This window comes from Siphateles boraxobius, unplaced genomic scaffold, assembly GCF_051911475.1.
Source record: "Siphateles boraxobius isolate OS27281-9 unplaced genomic scaffold, OSU_SipBor_1 65, whole genome shotgun sequence".
NCBI classification, from domain to species: domain Eukaryota; kingdom Metazoa; phylum Chordata; class Actinopteri; order Cypriniformes; family Leuciscidae; genus Siphateles; species Siphateles boraxobius.
Window position 1 is genome coordinate 10,757,408 of NW_027509192.1, and position 16,548 is coordinate 10,773,955.

The following is a 16,548-nucleotide window of genomic DNA, read 5'->3' on the forward strand; positions in this document are numbered from 1 at the left end:
AACTCTGATTGGTCAATTAGCCATCTACCAGGTCACGTGACTTAAAAAAAAAACATGGCAGCTCAGATGCACAACACTAATTTGACAGGTTGGTTAACCAAATTAAACATATTGGCAGATATGTTGACATTATATTGCTTTGTTTGCGTTTATTTTAATGATTACATTTTTAAAAAGCTCTATTTTGATTTTCCTAAACATGCCCGCTTGCTACCTATTGCAAATGTTAGTTATAACAATAAGTCTGCATAAATGATTAATAACGTAATGCAAGTTTGTTATCTGTTTTTCATGGCACATGTGCATGATGAGGTTGTTTTTTGATTCGTTTTTTTAAAAGGACACCGGATAATAAATTTTCATTTTGAAATACTCATCTGGATTGGTGGTTTACTCGTCAAAGCTATTGTAAGTTATATGTCTCCCGGCCCTGCAAATCTGGTCTTCTAGATGGAAAGCAGCCAAAAACCCTTCAAAATCAGCAATAGACCAGTCTGACCGGTTAGGCAGTCCAGCTCAAACCAGTAGACCATCTTAGACTAGTTTAAGCTGTTTTCCCCCTGCTGGGAGTGGGTGGTTGTTGAGTTGTTATGGATGAACTATCTTTCTAATAGATGACCAGACAGCGACCCTTTAATCTGTCACTGCAAAATCTCAATTCAAATAGGCAAAACAACTCATTAAGTGCACTTAGGAGCACAACAGTATCAGGTTTTTGGAGAACAACCTGCTGTTACATGAGTCAGACCTTCATTTTGTGTGAATCAGCTGCTTGTTTGTGTGATGATATCATGCAAGGTCATGATGTACGAGACATGGGTTTCTCGAATTAATTCATAGGCTTCAGACAAATATAAACACAAATATATTTGTGCATCATATTTAATGATGTATTAAGATGTGTTAAGTGTTTTCTCTCATTTGTAGGTGAGCAGGATTGCATACTAGAGCCGCTTTGTTTCCCTGAGCAGCTGTGTGGTAGTCTCACCGCCTCTATCGATGGCCATCCGGTGACCTGTGTGCTCTGCTCCGACTCTTTTCCCTCTCTTGAAAAAGACCAACTTCTTAAGCACATGGTGTTGGATCACAAACTGGTTATTGCTGATGTCAAACTCATCGCAGACTTTCCACGGTGAGACTTTACATGATTTGTAACCTACATGTCTCAGCATTTCTCTAAAGCGATATTAGACCGGTATAATACAAATAACACAAAATAATGAAACCTTTTTTTATTGATTTGTTGCAGGTATATGTTGTACTGGAAGAAACGACTTACAGAACAACCCATCACAGACTTCTGCAGTGTTATCAAGACCAATTCTGAAGGTCCTGAAGGTAAGAAACATTTGAGCTAGACAATTTTGTATTAGTTAGTTGCTATATAGAATTTACAATAAAATACAATTTTATTCCTAACTTAAGTACTTAAATTACTAAAACTAAAAGTGAAATAAAAATAATTAAGACTAAAAAGAAAAAACTAAACTAAGCGCGTACAAAAATCACTAAAGATTAAAACTGAAAATCTAAAAATAAAAGTAAATTCAAAATATTAATAAATACTATAATAGTACATAAATAATTCTAAACTAACACTGATCTGAGAAATGCCCCTTTAAATTGTATGATTTAAATGTGAAGTCTTGTTTCCTTTTTACACTGGACTCTAATAACCAAAATGCTGCTTTGTGTCATTTTAGAACAACAAGAGCTCTACTTCCTATTATGTGATGCGCTGCCAGAGGACAGAATCCTTAGAGAGCAGCTGCAACAGAGACGACTGGTGAGTGTCTGTAAAAAGACATGGACCTGCGGTCAGGAGTGCTGCTCTGGGATCAGCTCTAAGCCTGTGTGACATTAACTTATGAATATTCAAAACTGATCCTACAGCAGCACAGATTCCAGTCGGACTAATATTCAGAAACCCTAGAATATGAGTGTCACCATCATACGATTAGTCTTTGTGTATTATTTCTTTTCAGACATTTTCTTTTGCATTTAAATTTTACATCAGAAAGTTTTATTTATTTTTTCATTTTATTTAAATAATTTTATGTTAAAATTGATGTACTGATAGTAGTATATAATAGTAGTATATAACGGGCGTAGGATATTTATTAATATAAATCTTAATGCATTTGTCTGAAAGAAGAAAGTCATATACATCTAGGATTGCTGAACTAACCCTTTAAAGTCCCCCTGTGGTGAAAATCAAGCTTTTAGTGTTGTTTATGTCTATGTGGTAATTTAAATATGCTTTAAGACAAAGTATGTGCAAATTCATAAGTCAACACAGTATTTTCCATAGACTGTAAAAAAATATTTGTTCTTAAAACTGAAACAAAAGCAGTTTCTGGTGTTTCTGACGTCATAAACTACCTTGTAACCAATCACGTCAACATGTGATCGTCAACGAATGGATCTCTGAGCTGGTGGAGGCGGGGCTAATTTGCATATTAACCGCATATACTAAATGAGGCAAGGGTGTTGACTTACATTCAAGCTATTTTAAGGCATGAAGATTTTTTTTCAAGGAAAAAACATTTAAATATGTCATTTTGGTGATCAAAAATGAGTTTTTCATTAACTGTCACCGTCCCGCTAACGGGACGCCTAAGTTTACTTCACTATATTACAATTAAATCCTAATCTAATTATGACAAACTATATATCGTTGGAAAGGTCTAAGACTCCTCAATATATATTTTAGCACTATTTTTTGTAACAAATTACGTAGGGACAGTAATAGATTAATTTATGATAAGAGTGCACCTCAAAAAATCTACATCATAACAGATGTTCTGACCTTTGTCACAAAATGTCGACGCACACACTTTTAATAATTGAAACTTAGGTTTTCATGCTAAAAGTTCATAATAAAACATATAGTATTTGTCAATAAAAAATTATAAAATAATATTATCCTCTAAAAAGTGTAATATATATATTATCCTCTAAAATATAATATTATTATTTTTTATCGCCTTTTTTATTACATCACATATTTTAGTAGTTATCATAAATTAGGTATCATTTAAAAGCTTCCGAACTCAGAATTCATCCTGTGAAACCCATCTTGAAATTGGACTTGCGTTACCATAGAAACGGTACTCTAAATTATTTTATCGGGCTCCTCCCCTTTTGGGCGTCAGCATGTTTCATAATTTATGATCAAAACCTTTTCTAATCTTAACAAAACACATATTTGGACAGATATTTGATATTTGATATTTGGACAGAAATGTATTAATTTGTTACGGCAGAATGCATACAATTAAATTAAATGGAATGTATGTCACCCGGTGGCTTTTTTTGGTATTACGATTAAACAAAATCTCATGGGAACTTCAATTTTTGTGATATCAACTTCAGATTTGGAACACAACTTGGTTAGATATATGGCTTTGACTTTATAGCAATTTTATAGTAAAAAATATTTTGTAAAATATATATTTTATATAAAAGAAAAATATTAAGTACAGTATATTTGATTTACTGTAAATTTAAACTTCCACAACTTTTTCATACTTTCATTTATTGTAAGTACTTTCACTTCAGCAATAATCTGCTGAGTGTTTTCTTTCAAACAAGACCAAACTTAGGTCTAAATTCCAAAGCATTCTTGAATTACAACCATTTAAGTTTGAATAGTGCATTTTAATGTCCATTCTCAAAAAGGGGGGTGACAGTTAAGGGATAAAATTATTGACTACAGGGAGACTTTAATATTTTTTTCTACCCACAAATCCTATTACGTCAGACAGGAAATGAAATTTAATAGATTGAAAATGTTATTATATTTTGTTAAAAGATTATTGAAACAAACTTATTTTTGTTTTAAAAGCTTATGAATAATGTGAACTGATATATCACTTGGAAAGTTATAAAGCATCCATTCTGATTTCTTGTTGCAACAATTCAAAACCACAATATTATTGAATAACAAAAGTAATACAGCAGAAATCCAGTGGTTGCGTACTGTACCAGAAAGTACCTGACAGTGTTCAGTGAAAACCCCCCACAACCCCCCCCCCCCCCCCCCATACAGATTGTTTTTGCAGAGATATTATTATGAGTCAACATATTGTCATCATACACACATTTCATCTCTGGCAAAAAATCTGCAATTGTGGTTGCTAGGCAACCTCTGCAGTCGCTCTGCAGTGTGGCGACCAGCTGTTAATAGTGCAGCTGTGACCTTTCTCAATCATTCGGTGACACGCTGCACGTCGATGAAACTCGAGCCGGGAGGATTAGCACTGTTTATCAAACACCAATCATTTGCAGATTGCGTCTGCGATAATTATCGATGATTATGGCAATCGAACAGCGGGTTTTCAGAAACGCAGAGGGATAAAAACACATCACACTGAGATTCATACCAATTATGAATATTCTTTATAGGCTCACAATTATGTAACCAAATTCTAATGCTTCTAATGGTAGATAAGTCTGTGATGAAGTTTGATGTTTTGATAGGAGGAAGTTCTGGAGCAGCAGCAAAAAGAGAGGGACGATACAACGTTTCATCGCACATGTATGTTCTGCAGTGAGGAGTTTACTGGAAACAGGTGACTATTGCTTCTGAATAGACCTTATTCAAAGCAGCGCCATGACAGGTCTGGAAGCGAGGCTGTGAGGGATAGACTTGCTGTGTTTTTAGTGGGATCCACTGTAAAAACCTGTATAAAGCTCCTAGATCAGTTATCATTTTCCATTTTCATCAGTTTTTTTGTCTACTGAAGTTTCTTGAAAAGATCTTTTTGCAGTGTTTCGTCAGTAGAACAATTTAAAAACATTGTGTCTGGGAATGTCTGTCCCTCACAGCCTCGCTTTCATTTCCATTAAAAATCAAATATGGCGCTGTAGTGAATAAGGTCTCTGGGTCAGACACACACACACACACACACACATCCTGCTGATATTAAATGATGTAACCTACACCGTCAGTTGCATTTAAAACTCATTTCTGATTCATTCCTTGTTCTAGGATCTATACATTTAATTTCTAATCATAATTGAAGTGAAATTGTTGACATTTTAGTTTTGTCCTCTTGGACATGACCTCTACAACAGATTCAATCTCTGATTTATTTAATAACTATTATTTATAAATAGCAATTGTTTATTAAAATAAAATAGCCAAGCAAAATTCATGAATACAGTTTGGTTCTTCGTTCCTCCACTCTGACGCTCGTCTAGAGATATAAACTGCTATTTTTGCTTTATTATTTTAGGATGGGTTTTATGCAACTCACAGTATCAAACAGCACTGCATATTAAATGAAAGTGCTGTATTTGTACCCTGTCCTGTCACTGCAGGTCTTCACTGCTGAACCACATGGCTAAAGAACACTCGTTCAGCATCGGCCTGCCTGACAACATCGTCTACTGCACACAGTTCCTCCACACTCTGGAGTGGAAACTGGAGAAGTCAGTGTTTTAAGATTGTATCCTATATATATATATATATATATATAATCATACTGTTATTATCACAAATGAAAACATTTAAAATGGAGATGGAGAAGGTATGATCGCCCTCTTTTGGTGCTTGCTGTCATTAGATTAATCCCAAGTCACCAAGTTGGGTTAGTTTTTGGGTCAGTGACATGCAAAAGGAAACATTTTAAAGGCATAATGCAAGTTATTTTACACAGTGTATGTATATGTTTTTTTTAAATCTTTTTAAATATATATTTCTATATTTTATATATTGTAAAGTTTGGTAGTTTTCCTATGAATTATTGAATCCATTGACTGAATATCTCCTGTTGTTCATTTTATTTCTTAATTCTTAGTATTGTTCAAGTTAGTTTGGTCCGTTGTCCCATATAACATTAAGGCTCTTTCAAGCAAAATGTTTTCGATAACTAAAACCGTTTACTTAAATATTGTATCATTTTAGTTCACACACTAAATAATTGTATAATTTAAATCGGCATAGGAAGTCAAACTAAGCACTGACCCTTATACTGTAAAACATAAAAAGTAAAGATAAAAAGGTTGTGAAACTAGACATTCATATTAACATTATCTTACATAGCTTGCAGTGTCTGTACTGTGAGAAGACATTCAGAGACAAAACCACCTTGAAAGATCACATGAGGAAAAAGCAGCATCGACGAATTAACGCCAAAAATAATGACTACGATCGTTTCTACATCATCAATTACCTGGTATGTCCGTGTATTGGTTTTGAAGTATGTTTCTCACCTGAATAATACATTCTCGGTATGCAATCTATTTCGCCCTGTTTACGCTATTGCAGGAGTTTGGGAAGACATGGGAGGAGGTGCAGTCTGAAGATGACAGGGAGATGTTTGAAGATGAAGATGAGTAAGACCTTCATCTTTTTACTTGATGTTTAGAGGCTGTTTGTCACATTTTCATTGTCACAGTTTTATTCTCATTCCTGATATTCTGCAATCTCTGCAGCGATTGGTCGGACTGGCAGGCCCATCCCGTGTGTGCCGTGTGTCTGTTTTGTGAGCAACAAGCGGAGACAATGGAGAAAATGTACACACACATGGAGGTAAATTATACCATTTATATATTTGAGTGCTTCTAAATAGTAAATGTATTTTCTATCAGCATCATTAATATATATTTTTTCCAGGAAACTCATGAATTTGACCTGCACAAATTAAAAACAGACTTAAGTGAGTATAATTGCATGAACAGAGATGTAGGCCTGTTTTTGAGAAGAACCCATGACCACACAGAAGGTCTTTAATGTCGTTTGTGTCGTTTCTCCAGACCTGAAGTTTTATCAGCAAGTCAAACTAGTGAATTACATCCGACGTGAGCTTCACCAGTGCCGCTGCTACTGCTGTCAGGAGAAGTTTGAAAGCAAAGAGGAACTAGTGCAACACCTTGTTAACAAAGGTCATGTGATGCAGCTGCCCGAAGTCTCGCACTGGGACCAACCGCAGTGAGTATTACTTCTTCACATCACCATTTTCTTTGGTATTTTATATTATTTGTTTTTATTATTAAGTAATATAAAATACTAAAAATAGTTATATAATTTATTTTAGGTTATATTTTTATCATATGAGTCACTCCAAAGGAAGTTATTCTCTAAATCATTGCGCACTGTTTCTGAACTTCCTGAAACGCCTCCATTGTAGTCTTGAGTTTTCTTCTGGGAATGAACATGTGACAATATTACTCATTTAAATAAAGCGCAAAATAGGCGAGGCCTGATTGAGTTGTGTTAGTAGTGTTGAAACTTGCGGTTATGGAAAGGGACGCTACATTGACGAAACACGCTTTAATTTAAGCGGTTGAACCAATCACAACACACTGATCCAGCCGACCAATCAGAGCACATTGAGCTTTTCAGAAGGAGAGGCTTCATAGAGACAGGAACTTAACCGAATGTTACAAACGGACTGAGAACAGAGGTGCTGCAACATTGTGAAATAAATGAAAAATAATGGGGTTTTTTTTACATTCAAGCATTAAAAACTATTCTAGTAGACCTCAATAACAAAATCAAGACTTATATGTGCTGTTTTTCCAGATACTATTTTCCTACGTACGAGAACGACGCACTTCTTACAGCTCTGTCGGACAGCGAGAGCGAATCTGAGGGTCCAAATCACTCCTCTGACGTTCCTGTTATTGCTGAAGACATTTCAAACCTGAAGGCCTTAAAACAGAACAGTGTGCTTGGTAAACTACTCAAAGACAGGGGCGGCTCCAGCTGAAGATGAGAGAGTAATGAAAAATTGATGTTCCGATTGTTTTCAATGTTAAAATGATTATTCAGTTCTATTCATATGTGCTTATGACGGCAATGCTCACATCATGAAAATTAAGTCAAATAAACTATTTATTTTCATATGCCATCAGTGGATCATTGGAAACCCTAATCAAAAGGATTTGAAAATATCTTGGTTGACGAACATTTAGCATTACCTATTTGTTTGGGAATTTTGGCTTATGGCTGAATAGTGCAGTCTGGTAGTATTGGTACTATAAATATTAACATGTGTTTTAACAAAGATATTGCCAAAATATTCTACACACAACACCTTCCCACTTTAAGCAAACTGTAATCTCCATACACAGGTCCATTAACAACAATGATGCTAAATTATTATTAAGAATAGTCAGCAGATATTCAAAAATAATATTAATTCAAATTATAGAGCATTTATGTACAATATCAGTATTTTACTGGATACAAAATATCAGAGTATAGTTTAATATACTTTCAAACACACTATATATATAATGTATATATATATTTTATAATGAATATAATTTTTTAAAATATTTTATATGCCGGAATAAAAACAATTCCATACATGGTTGCAGTAAAAGAGCAACTCTTTTATTCATCAAACTCATTCTCATGTCTGATTTCATACACGCAAACAATCATTGAAATCATCCCAGCATCTCGTTCATTCTTTGCTGAAGTCATTCGCTGTTTCTTTAGAAACCCACAATGCTTTAGACCTTTTCATAGGTCTTAAATCAATAAATATTGCATATTTCACTCTTTTTGGTGAGGACTAATCTTACACAAGGCACTCTAGAACATGTTACCTGTCTCGTCCGTAAAACAACTGCTATAAATGCTAGCAACACACAATATTAGTCAAATTGCAAAAATATAATTAACTAAATGAGACCAACCAAAGTATACAAAATATAAATTTTTCCATTTATAAAGGGCAGTAGAAAATCTTGTTTTGTATAAACAAATACATCAATACAAATACACTTCTCCAATAGACAGATCTGAATGTGTGGGTTATAGTGTTAAACGCACACTACGTCCCTTGTATAGACGCCCAATATAAGGCTGTGCTTTGTGTAGTGCAGTTAAGAATAGGCACTCTTCGATAGGTTTCACACTCGTTCTGACACTTAAACGCTGCATTCAACTGTTCAGTGCTGATACATTCAGAATTTAGAAGTTTTAGAGCTAATAGTCTTGAAAACAAGTTATAATGAGAAGTGATACAATGGCAGTGAGAGTTAAAAAAATACAGTTAGTTTAAAGCTGTAACAGCTGAAATGGTTAGTGGGTGCAATGCTGTTAAGCCAATCAGTAACGTATTGCATATAAGAATATGTGGATCTCATATAAAGCATCTCTAGGTCAAACTTAACCCCATTATCAAAAGGAAATTATAATTTTGCATAAAGAAAATAAAGCCTATTTTAGGATCATTCATTTTTTTATTATTTTCATGGAAATTATGGATAGATATCCTCATGTATGTTTTATTTTGTAATAATTCTCATTGCATTTATTCCTGTAATAATCTTAGTATATGTTAAATAATTGTAAATAATATAATATACACACTATTTTAAATAATTTTTTTATCATTATATAAAAAAGATTGAATTATGGCAGGGACATTTTTCATTTATCATTTTCATGTAATCATATGATTTTTTTTTTACTGTAATAAACAATTTTGTGTAGGTTGGATATTTTATATAATATAAACATTTTTAAAAAAATTTCTTCACATTATAGTAATTATGGGGATTTTTAACTAAATAAAATGATTTTTTCAAATTACAATAATTAATTTTTTTCAGTTCGGTCACGACCTAAAAGTATTATTTCAATGACAATTAATTTAAAAGTATTTCTTTATGCAAAATATAATATCTTATGTCAGTCTTCCTTTTGATTATGAGATGATCTATGACCCAGACATGATTCATTTCACCTTTGCAGACTGATGAATTTGTTTAGAAACCAAATTGATATTGTAAGCTACGTTGGCCAATTTTGAGCTATTCTTACCATCACAAACACACACATGGAGTCGTTTCACACCTGAGATTTTATATATTGCTGCTCTGGTCCATACAACTTAAAGCTGCAGTAGGCGAGCACCCAACCATGTTTGCTTACAGTACCGTCACACTCTCAGTCCTGTTTTACGATTTAACCAGCTTGAAACCCTGGCCAGTATCAAGCACCGCAGGCGGGAACCATGTGAGTTTGATCCTTCGGAGCAGCCGAACACAGTAGCTGCAAACCCAAAACAGGTTCAACCCGCCGCACCAGTGGGCGAGCTGAACCACAGGGTAAGTCAAGCGTGGGAAGTAGAGTCTCCAGTGCCTGGTGACGTCGCTATCAGAGGGCAGGTGAAGCTTGTAGTCACTCCAGAGTCTGGAGATGCCATAGGCAGCTCGGACGGACCGCCCACGATTGGACCACCGAACAATGCTGTCAGGGTTGCAGTTAAAATCGACCCACTGACAGGTGAAGTCTCCGAGCTGAGGCGTGTCCTGGATCTCCAGGTCTGTGGGACTAGAGAGCACTGCCCCTTGAACCGCAACATAAAGTCCCTCGATTTTCTGCACCTCCTTCACCCAGGGGAGTGAGTTGTCGGTGTCGAGAATAATGATTAGGCGGGAACAGGATCCGGCGTTCTTCTCCCTCCAAAGCTGCAGAATCTCATCTAGACGCAAAACGTCGCCACCTGATTAAATAAAAGGGGGGGGGTCTTTTTGATGTCATCAGAGTTTGGCTGAACTCCATATGCATATTATCTTTTTGAATGTATATATTATGTAAATAGTATGCAAATTTTACAAATAAGTGAGTTAATGTCAAATCAACATCCACATCATATTTCTCAACAAAATCCACAGAAAATAACATGATCTGTGTATCTCTCTCTCTCTGAGATATATATATATATATATATATACACACACACATACATATACACACTGCGTATATATATATATATATATATACACACATACATACATACACACACACTGTATATATATATATATATATATATATATATATGTGTGTGTATATATATATATATATATATATATATATATGTATAATATAATATATGAAGAAAATTAGCTTAATTGTGTACATAGACGGATGAAATATATTATATTTATATATTTATATATTTAATTAGTAATTTTTCTAATTAAAATTAGCATAAATTAAAGACAAAAATAAAATATAATTAAATTTTCAAATACACTAATATTAATGATTTAAAAAAAACTATTACGGTAATGAGAATTGAAGGAAAATACATTTATTTTTTAAATGTTAAAAAAAAAACTGTTTGGACAACAGATGAATGTTCTTGAGTCAGAACTTGTGAGATTCACCCACATATCTGTTTCTACAGGTAAAAAGTGATGTAAATGATTGTCCCACCTGCTAGAGCCCACTCTCCACTGCGGTGGGTGTGGCCACTGTAATAGAGCACGTAGGTGTCGTGTCGTGGGCCGTCAGCCGTGTGCGCCTCCATGAATATGCGGAGCTTGGCTAGCAGGGCTTCCAGGCTCAAGCCGCTCGTGGAGTAATCACAACCGTAGGTCTCGATCATGTGATGAGAGAAGAAGCGTTGCACGTTGTTCAGCATCCCCGTGGATCGCAAGTTGAGCTCCTGCACATGCGCCGGGGGCAGGAGTGTGGGCTGACCATCTGGGCTGAGAGAGAAAGAGAGGACGAGGTAAAACACTTACCCTCTGTGCTAGTAATCAAGTACCAGAAGTATTCGAGTTACTGAGATGTCAGTGTACATTTGGCCAGTACCTGCAATAGTTGGTAGGAATCACCACAGCATAACCGACACAGGTTCCACCAAGACTGTTTCCCAGCTCATGGAAGAGGCCGTGGGCTAGTGATTCAAGAGGCAGGACCAGCAGAAACAAGGCAATAAACAGACTGTTGGATGGCTGTAGGAAGGGGGAAAAATTACATTTAAGACTTCCAAAGAAAATCAACGTTCTTATTTTAAGGCAGATATTTTGACCAAGCAAACTTACAAAATGTTTTGCAGTATGATGCACTAAGAGCCACTGAATACATGTATGGAATTAAAATAATGTTTTTGAAACAAACCTGTTGAATTGCACTACTTGAAAAAAATATGCATTGCATTAACCATGCTTGCGTTTTAATGCATTGTATTTTTAGGGCTTGCATTTTTATGGGCTGAAATTCAACATGGTTGAATATTTAAGCTGTGAATATTTCAATTCAAAACATTTCAGACACATTTTCATTATTAAAAATTCAATAATCCATATTCACCTTCATATTTCACTTCCAAAATATTCAAACTGTTTAAAAATACAACCTATAATTTTCAGCAGGCAATTTTCGGTCCATTTTATTTCACTTTGCAAATTTGCTAATTCAAAACCTCACCAGCTGGAGGTGCAAAAGCGTGTGTTGTTGTCAAAGACCAGAGAACAGTTAGAGCAAGCCATTCATTCATAAAAACTCATTTATAGCAATTGAGCATGCATTAAGTTTTTGTGATGATTATCTGAGTCAGTATATATGCGGAAAAGATGATAAAGACACAAAAGCTGTGTTTATATTTCATTCAATAACTTTCCTTGTTACTTTCCCTGTGTAGCCAAGGTCTACATGTTATCAGCTTTCTCTACCATGAATGGAATTATAATCGGTTTCCCTCAATACCTCATCATACTCAAGGATTTCCCTTCCGTTGGGACAAAACGCTTAACGTAGCTTAATGGACTAATACAGTGATATAAAAGACCAAACTCGCACCTTATTAAGGATGTAGGCTGTACTATATAGACTACAGGCAAGAAGATTAACTCAGAATATCAGGTTGGCTATTAATTGATCAAGTGTTGATTTTATGCCAGTATATCACTGGGAAACACTCAGCATTAAACTCTGCGCGTTAAATTCATATTCTAAATCTGAGACCATCTGCTTGCCTGCAAGTTTGGTCTTTTATATCACTGTATTAGTCCATTAAGCTACGTTAAGCGTTTTATATGTCCAGCAGGGGAATGCTTAATTTAAGGTTCTCTAAGCGATGTCATATGTTTTTTAGGACAAAACATTTTTTGTCACATATAGCAAACATCTGCTCACTATCTGCTACACACTGTAAAAACACACTGTAAAAAACACGGTCTCTTCAGACACCCCAGGCTCCACAAACGGCAACAAAAACAAACTGGGCCAACCCGCACCACAAAACATAAACTGTTCCAGCCAATAACCGACAAGAAGGATTTGGGGGTGGGGTTTGGGGGGTTAGTGCGCGGATGAGGAGGAGGGAGGGTCTAGCTAGCCTCCGTTTTGTTTGACAATACTTTAAACGTCATTCAAGAAGTGACGTCACCCAACATCGCTAAGAGCACCTTTAAGGCAACTAAACAACCAAGAGAAATATATGTCTACCTCAAATGTAACATTGGATCTGTACATCCGCATCGGGGAATAACATTATAATCTCGTTCAGGTAGAGAAAGATGCATGTAGGCCCCACAGGAAAAGTGAATGGCTTGCTCTAACTGTTCTTTGGTCTTCGACAACAACACACACTTTTGCACCTCTTGCTGGTGAGGTCGACTAACAGCAGATGGATAGTATGCTCGGTAATCGACTGCTTTTCCTGCAATTCCTGGATGTCAATGTTGAATTTACCACTGAATTTGTGGAAGCGACTTTGCAAAGCGAAATAAAATGGACCGACAATTGCCTGTTATATATATATGCCTGAATGTCTACTGAAATGGGTTAATGACATAATGACATTTTTTTCTAGATCTATTAATTTATTAAAAATACAAATCAAAAGTCAGGTCAGGAAGATTTTTTCTACTTTTATTCTTAATAAGAATTTTAATATTTTAATACTTTTATTCAGCAATGATGCATCAAATTGGTTAAAAGTCATAAGATTTCTATTTTCAGCAGAAATATTTTCAATATTGACAATAATAATAGTAAAAGTTTCTAGAGCAGCAAATTTAACAGGCTATATATTGAATGATTTCTGAAGGATCAGGTGACACTGAAGAGAAGACTGGAGTAATGATGCTGAAAATTCAGCTTTGCATCAAGGACTAAATTACATTATTAAATAAATAGAAAACAGTTATTTTAAATTGTAACAATTTTTCACAATATTACTGTTTTTACTGTATTATTTAAGACTCTTTTTAGATAAGCTTGTTTTTAGTTTCTGAATTAAAAAAAATAGTTACAAATGATTTTAATTCCAAAATTAAAAAGTAGTTTAGCTAAATCTTCAAATCTTTCTTAGAAATAAAATATATAGGCCTAGTTAACAAAATTGCATTACCACTTATTAATAATTGATTCTCTTGAAGACTCTATTAGACCAATATCATGTGGACCAATATCCAATATCATGTGGTGTGACTTGTCACTTCCAAAAATAATGTATGATATTTATTAATTAATTTATAATTGATGATATTTAAATAAACAAATAAATAAAAATGATATGTACCTTAAAATATTTTAAAACTTTATTGAAAGTAACAAGCTTCACTCACATGCATTCAAGGTGTAAGGAAAATATGTTATACTTTTTTAGAGGCATTATATGAAATGTCTTTAATATAATTTTCAAGAGACGTTAAAAAACACATATGAAACCAACATGAATACAAGAACTACATTTCTAAGAATTTGGCACATACATTTAACAGATTTTCACAGCAAATATTACCTGCCAACCCAGAGCCCCCAGTATGATGGTGGACATCAGGCTGAAGAGCACCAGGCGTTTTGAGATGAGGCAGAAGTGGCGCATCCCCTTAGACGCCATGACCCTGTCCAGTTCTCCAGCCTCTGATGTGTGCACCATGCACATCCTCTGACAGTCACTCAGCTTACTGTGAAAACCCCACAGCGTGACGAGGAAAACCAGGTGGCAGATGATCCAAAAAATAGTGAATGCTGAGAGACCCGGGATGAGCAGGTACCACCGATCCAGATCTCTCATCTTCAGAGCGGCCATGAGCATAAACATCACCTCCACGACAACCAGAGGAAGAAGAGTTAAGCGTCTCCACAGGCCTCTCCTCAACAGGAGTGGTGACCAGCGTTCAGTGACCGAAAGTCCACTGAAGTAGACGTCCAGGAATGGGTCACAGACGAGGCGGCTGAAGAAACAAGACAAGGCGAAGGGGTTGGTAAACATTCCTAAAGTCTCCTCGAAGAAGAATGCAGCGATCCCAGAGAAGCAGGTCAGGTTTAGGAAGGCCAAGAAGGACTTCATGCGCAAGTCCACGATTACAGCGGCCAAAGCGAGTGTCAGGACTACAAGACTAGATCTGTTGCCGATCAAGGTCGTGCTGGCCACAGCGAAGCCTGTGAGCTCCAGAGCTTCCCTTGAGGTGAGAAAAGCGGGTCGATGTTGAGTATAACCGCACATCCTTTCAACCAAAGCCCAAAGGATTCGTATAACCATGCTCGCTATTAACATACAGTTGGCCACCTGTTCCTTGATATCGAGCTCTTTGGACGGGACACTGATGAAGCACAGCAAACCCAGAAGGAAACCAAACCACAGATGCAACAGAAAGAGGCTGACGCTCTCCATGCCGAAATAATAGTGGAGAATGCAGGCTATCCCAAGAACAAAGAGGCCCAAAATAAAAATGACCAAGATGATAGTGTCTGCGGTTTTCTCCCATTGTACATAAATGCCCAGGCAAATGGCCACTAGGGAGCTCAGACTGGACAGATAACCGAGGTAACGGATGGATGACCTTGTGCTGACCCCTTTGTTGGCTTCATCCAGCTGGGTCATCACAGCGTAAAGGAAGTGGCTCAAGCAATACTTGAGCAGCTTGCACATCGCTGCAGACTTAAAACTCGCACAACTACAGAAAAATTTGCGTCGCGAGTGACGCAATTATACGTCACAATAGCAAAAAATTATTAGTGGCATTACCATTCATCAAAAAGGATGTAAGAGCATGTTGTGGTGTGGATTTGAGGTACTAAATCGAGACATTTTAGCGCAAACGTCAGAGTAGCATCTACAATGATACAGTTGGTTGTCAATTTCCACCTGTTACTGCTGAATAAACCCTAGCTATTCAACTCAAATTTATGTTATGATGACTAAAATTAAGACGTGAAATAGATGTAAAAATTTTAAACTGGTTGAAGGCTATAAAATAAATATAAGAGCAGAACAGTTTTAATGTGCTGTCAGTCTGAATTAGGCGAGCAGATTCCAGTCTATTTAGCAGCTACCGGCATCAGAAAGTTACCTGAATGTGTTGTTTCTCTACATGAGGAGAGTAAAAGCGATTAAATCAAAGCTAAATAAATGCGCCAGCAGATATGCAAGTCACTGGTTATTGTCGTTAGCAGAAAAACAATTGAAACTGGTAATTTGTCGCAAAATATCCTCGAACCATCGTCAAAACTTCACCCAGTGTCCGCCATATTTGCACATAAATATTAAGCCACTACGGAATCCCTGAAAGGACAAAAGCGTCCATCATCCTCGCAGTGAAACGAGAGTGAATGAAGTATCACGTGATCCTTCAGAAATGATTCTGATATGCTGATTTGCTGCTCAAGAAACGTTTATTATTATCAATGAAATCTCTTGTAACATTACAAATGACTTTACTGCCACTTTTGATAAATTTAATGCAACCTTGCAGAGTAAACGTATTAATATATTTTCAAAAAACCTTACTGACATCAAACGTTTGAGCTGTAGTATAACTTATTTGATAATGACAAAT

At 35.8% G+C, this 16,548-nt stretch overlaps 2 protein-coding genes across 5 annotated transcripts; one reads left to right on the forward strand and one right to left on the reverse strand.

Annotated features, from left to right (window-relative positions):
* Nucleotides 1-13: 13 nt before the first annotated feature.
* On the forward strand, nucleotides 14-7,857 carry znf277 (zinc finger protein 277). Of its 2 annotated transcripts, none has more exons than XM_077210938.1 (12): nucleotides 14-88; nucleotides 928-1,132; nucleotides 1,250-1,338; nucleotides 1,704-1,786; nucleotides 4,483-4,574; nucleotides 5,326-5,436; nucleotides 6,050-6,182; nucleotides 6,275-6,342; nucleotides 6,442-6,538; nucleotides 6,623-6,665; nucleotides 6,763-6,937; nucleotides 7,532-7,857. In XM_077210938.1, the coding sequence occupies exons 1-12, from the start codon at nucleotides 55-57 to the stop codon at nucleotides 7,716-7,718; spliced, it is 1,317 nt and encodes a 438-aa protein (XP_077067053.1). In that variant the 5' UTR covers nucleotides 14-54; the 3' UTR covers nucleotides 7,719-7,857. The 2 variants fall into 2 exon arrangements, with proteins under 2 accessions (XP_077067053.1, XP_077067052.1); XM_077210937.1 differs by lacking the exon at nucleotides 14-88 and adding an exon at nucleotides 622-819.
* Nucleotides 7,858-8,320: 463 nt separating this feature from the next.
* Nucleotides 8,321-16,268, reverse strand: tmem168b (transmembrane protein 168b). 3 transcript variants are annotated; one of them, XM_077210886.1, is made up of 5 exons: nucleotides 16,046-16,268; nucleotides 14,508-15,666; nucleotides 11,570-11,712; nucleotides 11,189-11,463; nucleotides 8,321-10,472 (listed from the first exon to the last, which is right to left on the reverse strand). In XM_077210886.1, exons 2-5 carry the CDS (start codon nucleotides 15,639-15,641, stop codon nucleotides 9,925-9,927), a joined length of 2,100 nt encoding a protein of 699 aa, XP_077067001.1. In that variant the 5' UTR covers nucleotides 15,642-15,666; nucleotides 16,046-16,268; the 3' UTR covers nucleotides 8,321-9,924. The 3 variants fall into 3 exon arrangements, with proteins under 3 accessions (XP_077067001.1, XP_077067002.1, XP_077067000.1); XM_077210887.1 differs by having other exon boundaries at nucleotides 8,321-9,863; nucleotides 9,904-10,472; nucleotides 14,508-16,268; XM_077210885.1 differs by having other exon boundaries at nucleotides 14,508-16,268.
* Between the last annotated feature and the right edge of the window lie 280 nt (nucleotides 16,269-16,548).

Coding starts and splice junctions, on each gene's coding strand:
- znf277 (XM_077210937.1), top strand. CDS start 738: ATGAGTCAGACCTTCATTTTGTGTGAATCAGCTGCTTGTTTGTGTGAT. Junction 820..927: donor TCATGATGTACGAGACATGG/GTTTCTCGAATT, acceptor TCTCATTTGTAG/GTGAGCAGGATTGCATACTA. Junction 1,133..1,249: donor CTCATCGCAGACTTTCCACG/GTGAGACTTTAC, acceptor GATTTGTTGCAG/GTATATGTTGTACTGGAAGA.
- tmem168b (XM_077210886.1), bottom strand. CDS start 15,641: ATGTGCAAGCTGCTCAAGTATTGCTTGAGCCACTTCCTTTACGCTGTG. Junction 11,713..14,507: donor TGGGGGCTCTGGGTTGGCAG/GTAATATTTGCT, acceptor CCCTTCCTACAG/CCATCCAACAGTCTGTTTAT. Junction 11,464..11,569: donor ATTCCTACCAACTATTGCAG/GTACTGGCCAAA, acceptor TTTCTCTCTCAG/CCCAGATGGTCAGCCCACAC.